This window comes from Rhagoletis zephyria, unplaced genomic scaffold (assembly GCF_001687245.7).
Source record: "Rhagoletis zephyria isolate East Lansing unplaced genomic scaffold, Rhagoletis_zephyria_1.1 Rzeph_scaffold_04125, whole genome shotgun sequence".
NCBI classification, from domain to species: domain Eukaryota; kingdom Metazoa; phylum Arthropoda; class Insecta; order Diptera; family Tephritidae; genus Rhagoletis; species Rhagoletis zephyria.
The window spans coordinates 36,394-54,180 of record NW_016161208.1 but is presented as its reverse complement, the minus strand read 5'-3'; the positions used below and the strand labels follow the sequence as shown (position 1 = coordinate 54,180).

Sequence of the window (17,787 nt, the reverse complement as noted above, 5' to 3'; positions counted from 1 at the left end):
ATGAACTAGATCTTATCTGTCGAATTTAGAACTAGTTCGGAACTATCGACAAAGGGTTGCAGGCGGGGGCTTGTTTACTTTACATAGATATGCAGATGCTTTTTCATAGTTTTGTAATGCAAAACAAAATTTTTTTAATATTTTAACCTCTTGGGATCGTCTGGAATCGAATAGCGTTTTCTTTTCTCGAAATAATGTTGCATTTATTCTGCCCTACGCCAGGGATGTAAAGTTTTCGTGTTCCTTTCACAGCATCTTCACATGCATATTACGTGCTCTTTGTTTAAAATGTTGCACTCTGATAATGTTGCCATATAAGGTGACTGGAGCGATTGCAAAAAAAGTTTTGTTATTTTATTATTATTTATTTTACTTTTTTCTTTAATTTATGTGTTTTATTTTCTTTTGTTTTGACTTTATTTCATAATAATAATTTTATTATTAGTTAATTAAAATTTTCAGAGTTAAGTTTTATAAAAAACGTCAACAACAACTATCTGGAAACCACGCTCAAAAATGTAAAAGTTATAATTGAATGGATAAAAAAATGAAAACTCTACCGGCCGTGGGCCTTGAACCTAAGACCTTGCGGCTCTTTAATGCCCATAACCGTCTGTCATGGCAAAATTTTGATCAGATGAACTGTGCCGTTAACACGTATCTATGTATAAGACAGTTTTCACGTAGTTGTGAGTGCACTATATGTACAAATGTTAATAGGAATGTATATTCAACTAAAATAATCATATTATGGGTACTTAAAGGGAACAATTTTTGTATCTATGTATATGTAAATATACTCTTATGCTTTAAACGACTAAAATGGTTAAAAGCGGTATACATACATATATTTTTAAGGGAAATTGAATGCTGAAAATCTGGATTTTTTTATATGCTCGGTTTTAAGCTTGAGTAACTTTCGGAGTAGTTAATTTGTGGAAAAATTATAAGTACTTTTTTAAAGCCTTCAAAATTATATACATATCTCTCGTTCTAACTTAAAAACGACTTATGAAACTTCAAGAATGAAAATTTTATTTTTTTATTTTTTATCATGTGGGTAAGGCTTCCTCAATTGGGCGCCGAATTAAACAAGATTGATATTTTTCAATGATATTCAGGCAGCGCCGAGTTTTCTAGTCGAAAAGTACACTGTGTAAATTTTGTTGCAAAATTCCAAATAGTTTTTTAATCAACAATTGAAAATTTGGAATTTTTTTTTTCTTTCAAAGTAAGAGTCCGATTCAAAAGATTTTTTGGGTGCAGATTTAAGAAACATTAAACTATATAATAAAATTATTTGCGCTACAAAATTATTTTTGTTTTTTTTTTTGCTTTTCAATAATATTTTTATTAACAATTGAACATTTAACAATTTTTGCGCCTCGTGGACGAAATTTTTTAACAACAACTTATGTAATAAACATTTCTGCATTTATCTATGAAAAAAATTCGTGCATTTCGATATAGTTTGGTCGAACTGAATTTGTATTTGCCAGCGTGCGCGCCCAACTTCCTTCCTTCTACGCAGGTTCGATCCCTGCTGAAGTCTAGAAAAAAGAAGTCTGATGAGGAGATGTGGTGATCTTCGAAATAGCTGCTATAAGTTCTACCGCTTAGACTTTGTTGCTTTTTCAATTTTTCCTAATAAACAATCGTGGTACGAAGCTCAATAAAAATATTAAAAATAAAATGTTAATAAGCCACAATACATTGACAAACATAGGGAGATAGTTTTGTTCAAATGTGAGTTCTGCGCATGCCGAGGTTTTGTAAGTAGTAGTATCTGTGAATACCCAGCTAGAAAAATTGCCAGATATTTGTCAGATATCCGTTAGACTCGGCGGCAAAAAAGTCGGAAATCTTTATGATTTCTGACCAATATCGGCCAGAGAAACGTATAGAATTGACAGGAATTCTAACCGACGCGTCGTGGGAAATTCTGACTTAATTCTCGACAATCCTGATGGATATCTACTAACAGATGTCTGACCAAATAATCATGGGATAATAATAATAACTAGTATCGCCCAGTTGTCGAAATTCGACATCTTTTTTATACACTTTTGAATTTTACCTGTCACCAATACTAACTCCTTTATGCGAATTACTATTTTGAAGTCCACCAGCATAATTTATAGCGAATTTACATGTCAAACATATATCAATTCAGACTGTAAATAAGATTTTCGATTATACTTGCCTGAAAGCCTCATGGAGGTTAAAAACTAAATTGCCCAACATCTACATAAACTCTTACTTTTTTCATCAGAATCGTTAACGGTTGAGAAAGTATCTAGAAGGTTTACAACAAAAGATAATATTTCCTTCTCTAACGGCGCACACTGGTCCCAAATCAAGAAATTATGGAATTTTGTATAAAATGGCCTACCTTTTAAGAAAAAAAAATTTTATATGGAGAAAACCCCATTTTTAGAATTTTAAAGCGCACTCACCACGGATCCGAAATGCGGCTTCATATAAGTCTGCGACCATAAAAAATACACACACTTAAAAAAATTTAAGAGTAATATTATAATAAAAGGCATTATAGGTTAATTACAGTTCATAACACAATAAACTATAAATGTTGGCTATCTTTGGATCTGAATCCGGTGGAGATTCGTTTTACTTTGTATACGGATATTTCTCGTGGAGATTTTGAAATTTTCTTAACCGCTTAACTTTCTTCCGTCAGACACATATGTATGCATTTTAAAATATAGGTAGTTTATATGTAAGTCGGTATATCCTAAAATACACTAAGTATAATATATTCTATGGCCTTCAAATAGTTACACAGAATAAAAAAAAAATATACCAATCGCGCTTAGTTTCACAATTTGCTTGAAAAGGCGAGCAAATGCTTTTACCTGTCATTTTGAATTTTAAGTAAATCACTTTGATTCAACGAAGCAGAAAGGAAAAGGAAGAGATACTTCCTCTCAGGCAAGAAATATTGTTTCTGGTGCTCTACAAGGATCTGTACTTGGGCCGTTGTTGTTCAGTCTTTTTGTTAATGATGTGTTCTCTGTGTGTCGATACGTGAATATACATGCATATGCTGCGATATTCAACTGTACTTGTCTAGTCGTATTGGTCTGGTTGATGATTTGTGTTGTAAAATTAACGCCCTATTCACAACATGACAAAATTCATCGTATGACTATTGTCACAATTAGCGCCTAAAACAAAATGTATAAACATTGTTTCTCCTTGTCGCGTTCTCAGTAGGTCATAACAAAAACTGACAATTGTCATACGAAGTTAAAATAAATTTGCGGCATAGTATTAGGCGCAGTAGTAAAGGAATAGTCAGCCGCTGAGTTTTTCAGTGTGGGAATAGGGCTCCTTCGTATTGCCAATTAGTAATAGTGTAATCCATCTTGATGATATCCCTGAATTCTATATAGAAACTAGTGCCCTAACGGTTAATGAAAAAATTAAAAATTTGGTTTTATTATTAACTCCAAGCTGAGTCCTCGTGATCATGTTAATAATGTAATGACTAGTGCTAAGTTATGAAATTAAAAATAGGTTTTAATAACTCCAAGCTGATCTCGTATCATGTATAAATTAAGTCTTTGCTGTGTTACGTCGATTAAGGATTTCTGCATCTTATACACCACAAGGACGAAATTAGCAAACTATCTACGCTATAATACTCCGAAGTACGCACGATCGATCTCGTCCAAAAATGAACTTCTTATAATGTAATCGTATGTTATGGTTAAAAAATGAACACATTGATAATATCTCGCACGAGGAAGGACTAAGTCTAGACGACATCAAATTCTGCTTGTTCCTAGGAACACGTACTTGACTTCTTCCAGAATGTTCTTTGTTAACGCTGTGAGACTCTGGAATGCCATACCTGAATCTACCAAGGCTAAGCTGAATAGCGGAAACTGCAAAGTAATAATATACGATTACTTTAAAAGAATTTAAATCTTGGATGTGGTTGCAATTGTTCTATTTTTCACTTTTCTTTTTATTCTCCTTTCTCTACTTTTCCTCTTTCTTCTACTTATTCATTTCTTTTTCTTTAGCTTAAAATGTCTCCTAGCATTAATTCTAATTTAAGATTAAATGTAATAATTATGTAAATTTTTTTTTCTAAAGTATTAATTTGATATAAAACATAAATATTGTACATGTACCACGCTCGATGCACTATAAAAATACATTGTCTTAGATGTGCAATACATTGTTTTCTAATAATAATAATAATAATAATAATAATAATAATAATAATAATAATAATAAACCCTAAGATACCCAGTTTCAAAGAAATCTACCGATTTTCTAAATTTTTCGGCCGCCGTATTAGATCCACCATTTTGAATTTTTAGTAAGCGACTTCAGATTCGTAATCAGCGACCCAAAAATCCCTTAGATAAGAAGTGGTGTAAAAATCCATCAAAGGGTATTTGTTTAAATAGTTTCGACCAGCGAGATATGCGATCAGAACCACTGTGCAGCGTACATCCCATTGCTCGGACGGAGGTAGTTTCGCAACCGAATACACGTTTACATAGCAAGCCGCTTCTTCTAAGCATAACACCCGCTTCCAGCCGCACCTACTGGTGAAAATTAACTGCCATATTCCCACACCACTGACAAAACTCAGCGGCTGACTACTGCGCCTAATACTATGCCGCAAATTTATTTTAAGCTGTCGTATGACAATTGTCAGTTTTATTGTTATGACCTACTGAGTAAGTGACAACGGCGAAACAATGTTTATATTTTGTTTTAGGCGCAGTAATTGTGACAATAGTCATATGATGAATTTTGTCAGTGTTGTGGAAATAGGGCGTTACGTGACATCCTTAAAGTGGTAAATTTAACAATATTCAAAGTATATTCGACATGCAATTGTACAGGGGGAGATTCTGTAACCAGTTAGCGAAATTTTCTGATCGCTATCGCACTAGTTGAGGCAAGCACATTCCTATCATACGTCAACAATGGCGATAGTGATCCGAAAATTGTCGCTAACTGGTTACAGAAGCTCCCCCCAGGAGTATCATATAATCAAGCTAGTTTTTATCTATACCAATGGCTGAAGTGTGATCTGTAATTTTGCCATTCTTTTTTCAGAATTGTTGTATTTATCGAATACTGCTAAATACGAATGAAAGCTCAAGACAAAGCAGAGAAAGGCAGACAGAAGTTTGGTGGCATGAGTTTTCGATAATAATGTTTCAAGATTTGCCAGGAATGTTCGCTAAAATATATGGGAACACAGGTATATAAATATGTATGTGAAAGCGTTGCAACCGTGCACAGGAAGTTGTAAATAACGAGCTACATATAGAGAAAAGTTCAAATGTGTAACAAGTATTAAGAGGTGATGTATTTGACGAAAAGTTCAGTTAAGTTGTATAGCAAACTTTCGTCTTTTATTTAACAATCCAGTGAAAGAACCCTAAGGATAATTGAGGAGATCATCGATTAAATTAGTAAACTGTAACAGATTGTTTTCAATCGTGATTTTCTAATAAAAAAATTATTTTTAGACCTAATTATAAAATAGGGCCACAACGACCCACCATTCCATAGATATCCGGCGGCAATAATTGTTAAATCGCCAAAAAAAGCTAGAGGTCATATTTTTTTCTAACTTAGAGGGCCATACCTTTTAGGGATCCAACAAATCTATTCTCCAACGTTGGTATTAGTATGTGGAAGCTCAATTCCAATAGGATTTGACCACAATGTTTGCTGTATTCAAAAGAAATTGACCACCATGCAAAAATCCTCTAATTACTAACCTTAAACTCGAACTAAAGTATGCATATTGATTTACATTCTGGAACAGGGCACGCAGTAGATTATTTCCTTTGCAAAACTTTAAAACGATACAGCAGCTTTGTTGCTTTTTTATTACGATATGGAAAAAAACTATAACAGTGCATCCGTTATAACGTGAACTATTTTGAAAGGTGACAGGTAACAAGATCAACGGAAATAAGGTCAATTGACACCATTTCATATACTGGTGCGAAATAAAGTCAATTGACATTATTACCTTTTGAAAAGCGAAATAAAGCCAACAAAAATTCGGAAACAAAGTAAATGATGCTATTTCCTCATTCAAATGGAAATAGCGCCAACAATGCTTAAAGTACTATGTCGATTCAAATAAAAAAATTTTAATCTTGTATCGTACGTGAGATATGAATGATGTTACAATAAACATTGCCTCGAAAGTGTTGTTTCCATAGATGAAAGAGGTTATTGCGAAATCATCCGTGTGCTATTAATAAACACACAATCATGAACCGCCACCAATTGATTTTATTAAAATAATTAAACTTACGATTATAATAAAAACACGATGCGAAAAACCAAACCCAGAAAGAGCTAGAATCATATATGTAATACTCCTATATTGGCAGTAAGAGCTAGTACTGTCCGAAAAGACTATAGTACAGATATATCAATAAACACGTACGAAAGAATAGGAACACATACGTTTATAAATAAACATGTACACATATACAAAAACGGCACTCAAGTACACAACACATTGACAAAAACGGTACTAGACTGTCTCGCTTTGATTTCGGAATGCTTACACATTGAGAAGTTAGCTTACTGCCAATATAGAAGTATTACATATATGGCTAGAATACGAGAATTATTTGAAGAAAGAATGTAGAAATGATCAAGAACATTCAAAATATTTTTAGCTTCCACAAAAATAAAGCGAACACTATTAAATTTCAAACCGCCAAACCGCGTCGAGACCTGCCGCGCCGCGGCGCTGCGCAAATTTAATGTTTGAAAGAGCAATAATGTCAATGGATTTTATTTCGCTTTTGAAAAGGTAAATTTTCAATTGACTTTATTTCACACCAGTATGCGAAAAAGTGTAAATTGACATTATTTCCGTTGATCTTGTTACCTGTCACCATTTTGAAACGAATTCCTGCGCCCCCCCAACAAACTAAAGCTTGTATAAAAAAATCGTTTGACCAAATTTACTGGATTTATGCTCAAGTCATTGGGCTTTCTAAATTTATTTACTTACGTTGTAGGTTAGCCAATGTTGAAGGGTGTTCACGTAATCACGAGTTCACTGCAAATAACTTAGCCTTAACCAGATTCTCCCGCCTCTAAAGTTCCAAAACCTAACAACTGTATTTAGGTCAGCTATTGCCCAATTAATATTCACTGTTTAAGGACTTTTTACTGGAAAACAGAATCATACATTCACTGCTGACAAACAGCTCAGAAAGCACTATGATGAATCACCCGGAAACTTTACTAAAATCTCATCTCAACTTTTCCACTTTAACATTTGAGGTAGCAACGTTGCATATTCGCATTTCGTCTGCTTCTTCTATTGCTTGGTCAACTGATGACGGGCACAATACACTATGCCCAATAGCCCAATAGACTGGGTGGTGTATGCAATCGAATGGTTTTAATAAGGAAAAGCAGAACGTAGCTGTGTTACTTGAGTAATAACTGAAACTGATTTTCGAGTGGAAGGCATTCAATGCGCGTTTGGCGCCTGATTAGTTTCAAATTATCTTCGCCTTTTCTTTATAGGAAGTTTCATTTGAACTTTAATTGCGCTTTGCTTCGCGTTTCTAATTAAAGTTTTGTAATTACAATGACTGAGCGGGAACATTTTGCAGGCTAAAAATTTGTTCGTGCTGTAATGTTATCAATTCTAAAAATATATGTATACTTACATATGTACATACATATGTATGTACATATTTATGCATATGATTATGTTTNAAATTATCTTCGCCTTTTCTTTATAGGAAGTTTCATTTGAACTTTAATTGCGCTTTGCTTCGCGTTTCTAATTAAAGTTTTGTAATTACAATGACTGAGCGGGAACATTTTGCAGGCAAAAATTTGTTCTTGCTGTAATGTTATCAATTCTAAAAATATATGTATACTTACATATGTACATACATATGTATGTACATATTTATGCATATGATTATGTTAAGAAAACGATTTCCATTTAATAAAAATTTATTTCTCCCTATTTTAGTTTATACATACGCCTCATTATAGCAGAATTAGTGGACGCTCCAACTTAGATTCGAAAAATCTAGCAGATCCGAGCAAATATTTCGCCTGTTCACATCAATCATACAATTTCTCGCACTATGACAACCTGTTGGCATGTTTTACGATGGCGCGTTCTGCTTTCAGCCATAATATTACTAAACATGAGCTTCATCCACATGACCCAAGGTAAAAGCGAAAAACAAATTTTACATTATTCTCATTTGTGCGTTTGTATATATGTATGTAAATTGTAGTTACGAAAAATCGTTTGCTTTCCTTCTCTCCTCATANGTTGGCATGTTTTACGATGGCGCGTTCTGCTTTCAGCCATAATATTACTAGACATGAGCTTAATCCACATGACCCAAGGTAAAAGCGAAAAACAAATTTTACATTATTTTCATTTGTGCGTTTGTATATATGTATGTAAATTGTAGTTACGAAAAATCGTTTGCTTTCCTTCTCTCCTCATGTAGGTTTCCCATTTGTCTTCAACACTAATCGCAAACTCATAAATTGGACTGCTCCAGAGGATAACTGGGAAATAGAGTTAGCACCACGCAGCATTACACCACACGTAGAACTGAAAAAGTTTTCGCACCGCACCGATCCCAACCCTGGACAAAGCGATGAAGCGTTTCTGGAGCGATTGCGGCAGCTCAAGCGCAATGACACAATGGCGCGCATGCTTTGGTACGACACTACACCTGATGGCCTCAATTATCCGCCCTTCGTGGATAAGGCGCTGAAGCTTTTCAATCTTAAACAAGTGGCTTTCGAGATCGAGAATAGTGTAATGTCCAAAGTGTCTTGCACAGCTTGCAAAGCAGGGGCTGGCTTGCTGCAGCACTATATCCGCGCTGGCAAAACGGAGGCGGAGATCATTAAATTGATTTACGAATTTTGTGTTAATCTCAATATACAAAGCCCACGCGTTTGCGAGGGAGTGTCGACACTATTCGGTAGTGAAGTGATCTACGTCCTTCAGCGCGTCAATCTCGGGCCAGATGAGATTTGTAGTTTCGTTATTGGCGATGCTTGCGGCGACGTTTACAATCCATACCATGAGTGGGAGGTGATATTCCCGCCAGTACCGAAACCTCCGGCTGCAGAGCTGGGTGTGCCAAAAGAGGCGGCTCCATTTTTCAAAGTGCTACACATCTCAGACACACATTACGACCCACATTATGTGGAAGGTTCTAATGCCAACTGCAACGAGCCACTGTGTTGCCGACTGAGCAGCGGACGTCCGTCTAATCCAAATGACGCAGCTGGGAAATGGGGAGATTATCGTAAGTGCGATACGCCGAAGCGAACTGTGGATAATATGTTGGAACACATTGCGGACACGCACAAGGACATTGACTACATTCTGTGGACTGGTGATCTGCCGCCACACGATGTTTGGAATCAGACCAAAGAAGAGAACTTGGAGATCATCAAAGAAACAGTGCGTCAGATGACTGATAAGTTTCCGGGTGTGCCTATCTTCCCAGCGTTGGGCAATCATGAAAGTGCGCCGGTGAATAGCTTTCCGCCACCTTATGTGAACCAAGTGGATATCTCTATATCATGGCTTTATGATGAGTTGGATGTACAATGGCGTCGATGGCTGCCGCAAAGTGTCTCGCACACTGTGCGGCGTGGCGCGTTTTACTCAGTCCTGGTCCGACCAGGCTTCCGCATCATTTCTCTAAATATGAACTATTGCAACAACAAAAATTGGTGAGCTCTAAAGCGAGTTAATTCCCCTCTAACAAATCGGCCTTTCTTTTAATGTTGATTCTCAACTACTTATTTAATTTCCTTATTTTACAGGTGGCTACTGCTTAACTCTACGGATCCGGCAACTGAACTTCAATGGTTCATTTATGAGCTGCAAAGTGCTGAGTTCTCCAATGAAAAAGTGCACGTGATCGGTCACATACCACCAGGTCATCCAGATTGTTTAAAGGTGTGGTCGCGCAACTTTTATCGTATCATTTCACGATACGAAAGCACAATTACGGCACAATTCTATGGACACACACACTTTGATGAATTCGAAATGTTCTACGATCCACACGACCTAAGTGAGTAATTGTTTTCTAACGCTGACGAGATTTTACAGTTTGGTTATTATAGGTCATCCCACAAGTATCGCATATATTGGGCCATCGGTATCACCTTATTATGACCTCAACCCGGGTTACCGCATTTATTATGTGGACGGGGATCATGACACTACCACTCGTTTGGTTATAGATCACGAGTCTTGGATCATGAACTTAAAGGAAGCAAACCTTTACGATTACCCAATTTGGTATAAGTTGTATACTACTCGCGCGGTATATAATATGAAGGCTCTCAGGCCAGTGGATTGGAGTAATTTAATTGATGAGATGGCGAATAATCAGGAACTATTTGATTTATATTACAAGTAAGTTTAACCCTACAAGCCATACCCCACTGTGATAATTGTTATTTCGACAAATTTTATAACAAAATATATCGTTACTTCAATTTACTTAATTATTTAATTTACTAATATTTAATTTAAAATACATTTTGTTAGAAGTATTAAAATACAACTTTAATAAAAATTTTAAAGTTCTTGTACCAAACACAACGGAGTTGCATGCCACTTTTTAAAAAGCCCTACTTGTTTTTGATACTCTTGTTGTAAAGGCAGTGTCACACGATTGGGCATCTGCCCAAAATTTGGTGCAAATCGTACCCCAATCGTGCGAATAAACAAATATTTTACTTTATCCCAATCATGACCAAAATTTTTATAAATTTTCCAATAGAAGTGTTGTACCAATCGTGGTGACTACAATAAAAATTGTGATCCGATTTTTTTTTTACTTTGTACCAATAGCCCAATATAAAAACTGTACAAATCTGTACAAATATACCAATCGTGTGACACTACCTTAATGTTTTTGCTTCACCTATAAGTAGTTGTTTAAATATAGTAAAATGTTTTATTTATTATTATTAAGCGAGTACAACGACTCCATGGACAGGTCCACAACAGTCACCAAAATTATTTTTGATTCTTCTGTGGAAAGAATTTCTTTAAGTAATACTGGTGGTATTCTAAAAAATAATAAAATTCTAGACAAGATTGAGATTGGCTTATGTAATTAACACAGCTTTGGGGACTAACAACTGGGGCTAAGTTTTTCAGATGTTCAAAATTTATTCATTAGTTCAGATACTAGTGGCTATAGCTTCTGAAAATAGACAATTTTATATTTACATTTTGTAAAACATTTTTCTCTTTCTCAGAAATTACTGGAAGAACTCACCTATTCGGCCAGCATGCGATGCGGAGTGCCGGAAACGAATGCTTTGTGATTGCAAGAGCGGGCGGTCGCATGACAGACGACATTTCTGCCAAGACGTTGAGGCGAAAATAGATGATGGGTCGTCAAAATCATGGAAATCATGGCTCTACCGCGGATTGACCAGCTCGTACGTACATTTAGTTGCATGAAATTATATGTATGTAACTTGTTCAAGAGATTGTGAATGATTCGTCTGGTGTCGGTTTTTGTAGTTGGGATTGGTTTAAAGCGTTTATGTATGAAGTGAATTGGCATATAAGTAAAATTTTATGTCTGCAGATGCCATTAAAGTAATTAAAAGTATGGTATATGTTTTTCTTCTAACACTTTTTGTACTATGCGCATGATTCAATAATTAAAGGTTCGATAATCTGACAATTGTCTCGCTACCACCGCTGACTTAGCAACGAAACAGTTTTGTTTATCTTCAATTATACTGGAAAACAGTAGCTGCAATATATCTATTTATTTATGTGCAATATATCTATTTATATACACTGGGGTGTTTTGAACTACAAATTGGAGAGCGATATTCAAAGTGAGTCGAGGTTATATACAACAGGGGAAAATAAAAATTTATAGAAGACGCGTCTCTTACATACAGCCCATCTTAGCTTAAAGTNATACACTGGGGTGTTTTGAACTACAAATTGGAGAGCGATATTCAAAGTGAATCGAGGTTATATACAACAGGGGAAAATCAAAAATTTATAGAAGACGCGTCTCTTACATACAGCCCATCTTAGCTTAAAGGAACGGATTCTGACTAAATTAATAAAAACTATTTTACGTATTCATTTGATCTATACAACAGTATAGCAACAACAATTCTCCCTTTAGACGAAGTTTTTCTATAAAAACTTCTCACATTAATGTTGCAAAACTATAGATAGTTCCACCATCGATAGTTTTTGATAGTTTTAAAAAACTATTGAGTCCTCGATAGTCTACAAATAAATAAACCATCGATAGTACTATCGTATGTATTTAAATGGTTCCTAGAAAGAATTTTTTAACTGCCAAGAAATGCGTATTTATTTTTGTTATATGTATGTACATATAGAAACACATTGATGCAGAAATATTCCCAGAGCATCTAGAAGCATTTCTGCATCAAAAAGAAAATTTAAAAAAAAAAACGTTATTTTGGCGGGTAAAGACACTATGCAGGTCTTAAGAAAAGCAAAAACGGCATATAAAATGACGCACAAGATGGCCTAAGAAATTTTCTTGAGGCAGTACGCAGTTCTTAAGAAATTTGCTACGCTTTATATTATGGTTTTCTAAAGTTTTTTGTGTAAAAAGAGCACAAGGCGACCCCGGTTTGTAAGATAAATATATGGCGTTCCATTATTTCTTGAGGAAAGAGGGAGGCAACAGCCATATCGTATCAGGTGTCATAATTTCTTCGAAACACACGAAATAATGGCAATTTTTTCTTTACCGTTTTCTTGAAAGCTGCTTATTGGCCTTTGGTATTGAACAAGTATGTTGTGATAACGTTGGAAATTTGTTTAAATATTTCGTAGGCGAGAAGAGGGGCCCGGCCCATATTTATTACGGGGACCGGATTTTTTCTCTACGGCCCCGTGTATACATATGAATATAANGGAGGCAACAGCCATATCGTATCAGGTGTCATAATTTCTTCGAAACACACACGAAATAATGGCAATTTTTTCTTTACCGTTTTCTTGAAAGCTGCTTATTGGCCTTTGGTATTGAACAAGTATGTTGTGATAACGTCGTAGGCGAGAAGAGGGGCCCGGCCCATATTTATTACGGGGACCGGATTTTTTCTCTACGGCCCTGTGTATACATATGAATATACAGCACATTTATCTGACGAAAACATACTCTTTTTAATTCGATGTTTACATACAACTTATGGTAATTTTACTTTAGTTTTAAGACCTTTTGCTGTTTTAGTGCCGCTAAATAGCACATAAAATACCTAGATTCCTTATAATATATCAGGNACATACAACTTATGGTAATTTTACTTTAGTTTTAAGACCTTTTGCTGTTTTAGTGCCGCTAAATAGCACATAAAATACCTAGATTCCTTATTATTTCGTTTAAAATGTCGAATTAACTGCAAATATATCAGAATTTACCAACGGGATTTCGCTATTAATTGCCTACCCCGCGTACTTTTCTACTACAATTTTCGCACCGAGGAATTTTATTCAGTGCCCTTTCTCCGTCCTTTGTAAATGCAACCTTTTGTAAAGGAGTGCCGTAACGCGGTTGGCAATAATTATAGTTATATATAATTATCTATCCTTTTATTATTGAATCATGTACTATGCGCACAAATCGATAAAATATTGNAGCACATTTATCTGACGAAAACATACTCTTTTTAATTCGATGTTTACATACAACTTATGGTAATTTTACTTTAGTTTTAAGACCTTTTGCTGTTTTAGTGCCGCTAAATAGCACATAAAATACCTAGATTCCTTATTATTTCGTTTAAAATGTCGAATTAACTGCAAATATATCAGAATTTACCAACGGGATTTCGCTATTAATTGCCTACCCCGCGTACTTTTCTACTACAATTTTCGCACCGAGGAATTTTATTCAGTGCCCTTTCTCCGTCCTTTGTAAATGCAACCTTTTGTAAAGGAGTGCCGTAACGCGGTTGGCAATAATTATAGTTATATATAATTATCTATCCTTTTATTATTGAATCATGTACTATGCGCACAAATCGATAAAATATTGAAAAAAGTTAGTTTTAAAAAAGCGTGCGTAGTACTGTAGCTTCTGGTCTTTGTCTGCTACTAAACAAAGCTGTTGTTTGTTCTTCATTGAAAGTAGTATAATCAATCTGGGAGAATACAACACATACTACGAAAAGAAGACTTGTTGAAAACGTGGCAATCAGTTCAGAATAAAATATCCAAAATGTGCAATAGAGCGTCATCGGGTTATTATTGAAATTAGTAAAAAACCTAAAAATTTTCTCATCTTATCGCCAAGAGCTCTTTAGTGTATCAAATTAGTTATTTTATTATAGAGATAATCCGCATAAATAAAAAAAGTGTCTTTTGCGTATAACTATGGTGACCATATTTTAGAAACAAAAATACAGTACAAGTTTCATTATGTAAATGCAAAAGATGGGGCTTGTAGCCACATACATAGGTATGTGTAGCTGCTGCAACTGAAGTAAGGTCCATTCGTTTTTGTGGGGTTACAGTATTGTGACGAACGCTGGCCAAAAACACGTCCAAAAGCAAAATGAAAAGGGTGCTAATCACGAGGGCATTTCGCTCCAACCCAAGTAAAGCTCCTAATGCTCTCTCGGTCCTTCTTGAGACTAGCCTCAGTCTAGCCTGCTTTGATAACAAGTTTGCAAGAATCCCCGTTAGGAGCAAATTTTAAAGGGCAAACGCTATACACTAGACCTATTTCAATCTTCAGCGAGGGTTTTCAGCAAAATAATAAAGTCGACAGCAGTATCCATATGGTTAACCACTTCGAATCATAAACCTCCGTTTACTGAAGTACCGTTATGTCTTCTAAGCTAAATTAAGAGATACTAAAAAGTCTGCTCTGCTGTTATAGAATACTCCAACACCATCTACGAAGCTTCGATTTAATATCTATACTGCAACAATACCTCATCGAAGGCAGCAAGGAAGAATGGCTTTAAACGATTTTCCTACGCGATGCACAAAAACTACACTCTGGGGTTCCCGGGCACAAAATTATTCCTGGAAACAACATAGCGAACAAGCTGGTACGCAGGGGCACTAACGAACACTGTATAATGGGAATATTCATCACGCTTAGGGACACGATATCGAAGCGAAAGTATCGATATGGAACTCATTTAAAGTATCGCTGTAAAAATATCGGGTACTCATTAATATCGGAATAAAAATACTCGATGTCCCTAATATCGATACCAAAATTCAAAAAAAAAAATCTCTGAACAATGGAGTCGTATGTAGGCGTTGTGGTGTAGTGATTAGAAGTGCTTTGAAAAAAGGACAAAGTAGATTTCTCGAAAAACAAATAAAGTCAGAAGACATCATCATGAGAAAAAACACCTTCTTTTAAAATAAAGTACTGATGGTCACCGTACGTATGACGCCAGATACGCTCAATGATAAACTTAGGATCCAAGATGGCCGCCACCTTTCCCCCGCTATCTTCAGTGGATTCAAATACTTGAATACTAAAAAAAAACTATTAGTTCTGGAACAATGGCCATCGTTTTGATTTTGTAAAGGTTTATCTTCTCTAAAATACAGTATTTTTATCTTTTCATTAATGCAGTCGCAGTTAATGGTGTTGAGTTGGACGAAATTCGCTAGGTTTTCATTAATTTGAATAATATCTACCCTGGTCACTCTCGACAGAGAATTTTGAATGCTTTATGCTGGAAATGTTTCTAAACCAATTGGCACATTTTGAGCTGGTCTTGAGTTTTGTTTTTAAACCCAGATTGACTACACTTAAGTAAATTAATATGTGCTATCACTGATCTTTGCTTATTTTGTAGAGTTTCTGCCGTTACTACCACATATGCAGCTGTTTCGCGAGTACTAAATTAAATCACTCTGAAAATAGGAGTACAATTGCTTTAGATTATGTAATAACCAACTATGTAGAACATATGTATCGCTACTCAACTACACATACATATCTCCAAAGCACATATTCGGTTTTAAGGGCCGATTTCATAATGAAACACTTAAAGTTCCTTTTGCAAAAGAGTTCATTTAGTTAAAGTGACATTTAAATGTACTTTAAACAAGAAGTGTTTTCATAAATATGTCACCTAAAGCATCCTTTAAATTTTAAAATATTATTTATGAAATCGGCCCTAGGTATTCAAAATATTGGCCTGTTTGATTAGTATGAAAAATGCATATTCCATTTATTTTGTAAATGTATCATTTTCATTTAAACTTAACCCATTTTGCTAATAAACACAATGCTTCAATATTTTACCAAATGGTGTTTGGACCAACAAATTTGACACCACCCATTACACAATGCGGATATGCTATTAAATAACGGTAATCGGCAAACAAAACTTGCACTAATAACGAACACGAAACACCACTCCAGCGAGGAGAACACGGCAGAGGAAGCCACAACCACTGAGAAGTGGACGGTGCCGGAGGCGCTTTACATATTTACGCGCTAAGGAGTGTGGCGGCAATGTTTTACGTTCACAAACATACATTAAATTGCTGGATACCAGAAAGGTTTCTGGTTGCTTTGCTTGGAAATAAATGAGCAAAACTGTGAATACAACTATGTACATATATATAAATAAATACATGCAATTTATAAATACTCTTACTCTTGAACTATAAACATTTGAAATATATAATGGTACTAAATCCAATGAAATAAAATTTCTCTTACAAATATTCTTGAAATCCTTAACATTTAGTTATAGCCTCATCTCGTCCATCACGTACCTGCCCAAGTACCTGTTGGGCTTGGGTTGAGCTGAATCTATACTTAGCAGCTTACGAAAACACTCACATCCGATGTAAAAAATATCCTTTTCCATATAAAACATTGACAAAATCGAACTATCAGCGAGAAACGAGAGTGGATGCATTCTGAGTATCGAATACCTTGCGAATTTTGTCCAGTGAAAGTGCAAAAAGAAAACTCATCTACAAGCTACAATGAAATTAAGTCACTTAAAATCATTTAATGTACTAGATAGTATGCACATAAATACGTGTAGGGAAGTGTACATACTTACATATATATGTGCATTAATTATGTGATCATTAGGATTAAATTATTTACTTATATGTATGTATGTAAGTAAAACATGATTTTTAATATAATGATTTTTTGTTAATCGCTAGTTAAGTGTATTATTATTTAGCAAACGTACACACGCAGTCATAAAATAAGCAAAAGGCGATACAAGTTAACCACAATTGTTCGCACACCTGCAAATACACTCATACGATTAGTTACAACGCAAATTAAATGTTAATGTAAATGCATACGTAAAATAAGACACATTTTTATAGACAAAGCAAATAAATAAATCATTAAAGTAGAAATATCACGTTTTATTTACAAATTTGAGTAGAAACTCGTATTCATTTTTCCGTCGTACTGTACAAAAATACGAGCTTTTGATTGGTACTATCGTAGACACAAACCCTCTCATTAGTTTGGAAGCTAATGTGTTAGTACTGAAGCTAAACCACCCTACAAACCAAAATTCCCAAAAATTTCAATGAAATCTTCAATATGCAGGAACGGAAGTGTGCTCCGAATTCAGAAACGNACAAATTTGAGTAGAAACTCGTATTCATTTTTCCGTCGTACTGTACAAAAATACGAGCTTTTGATTGGTACTATCGTAGACACAAACCCTCTCATTAGTTTGGAAGCTAATGTGTTAGTA

At 35.1% G+C, this 17,787-nt stretch overlaps 1 protein-coding gene across 6 annotated transcripts; it reads left to right on the top strand.

Annotated features, from left to right (window-relative positions):
* The first annotated feature begins 5,107 nt into the window (after positions 1 to 5,107).
* LOC108370292 (sphingomyelin phosphodiesterase) lies at positions 5,108 to 17,405 on the top strand. Of its 6 annotated transcripts, XR_001848618.1 has the most exons (8): positions 5,108 to 5,251; positions 8,024 to 8,229; positions 8,520 to 9,768; positions 9,862 to 10,115; positions 10,168 to 10,462; positions 11,317 to 11,502; positions 16,470 to 16,662; positions 16,801 to 17,405. XR_001848618.1 is itself a non-coding variant. In XM_017625599.1 (7 exons), the coding sequence occupies exons 2-7, from the start codon at positions 8,142 to 8,144 to the stop codon at positions 16,856 to 16,858; spliced, it is 2,130 nt and encodes a 709-aa protein (XP_017481088.1). In that variant the 5' UTR covers positions 5,108 to 5,251; positions 8,024 to 8,141; the 3' UTR covers positions 16,859 to 17,405. The 6 variants fall into 6 exon arrangements, 5 of the variants coding, with proteins under 5 accessions (XP_017481088.1, XP_017481086.1, XP_017481089.1 ...); XM_017625599.1 differs by lacking the exon at positions 16,470 to 16,662; XM_017625597.1 differs by lacking the exon at positions 16,801 to 17,405 and having other exon boundaries at positions 16,470 to 16,778.
* Positions 17,406 to 17,787: the final 382 nt, after the last annotated feature.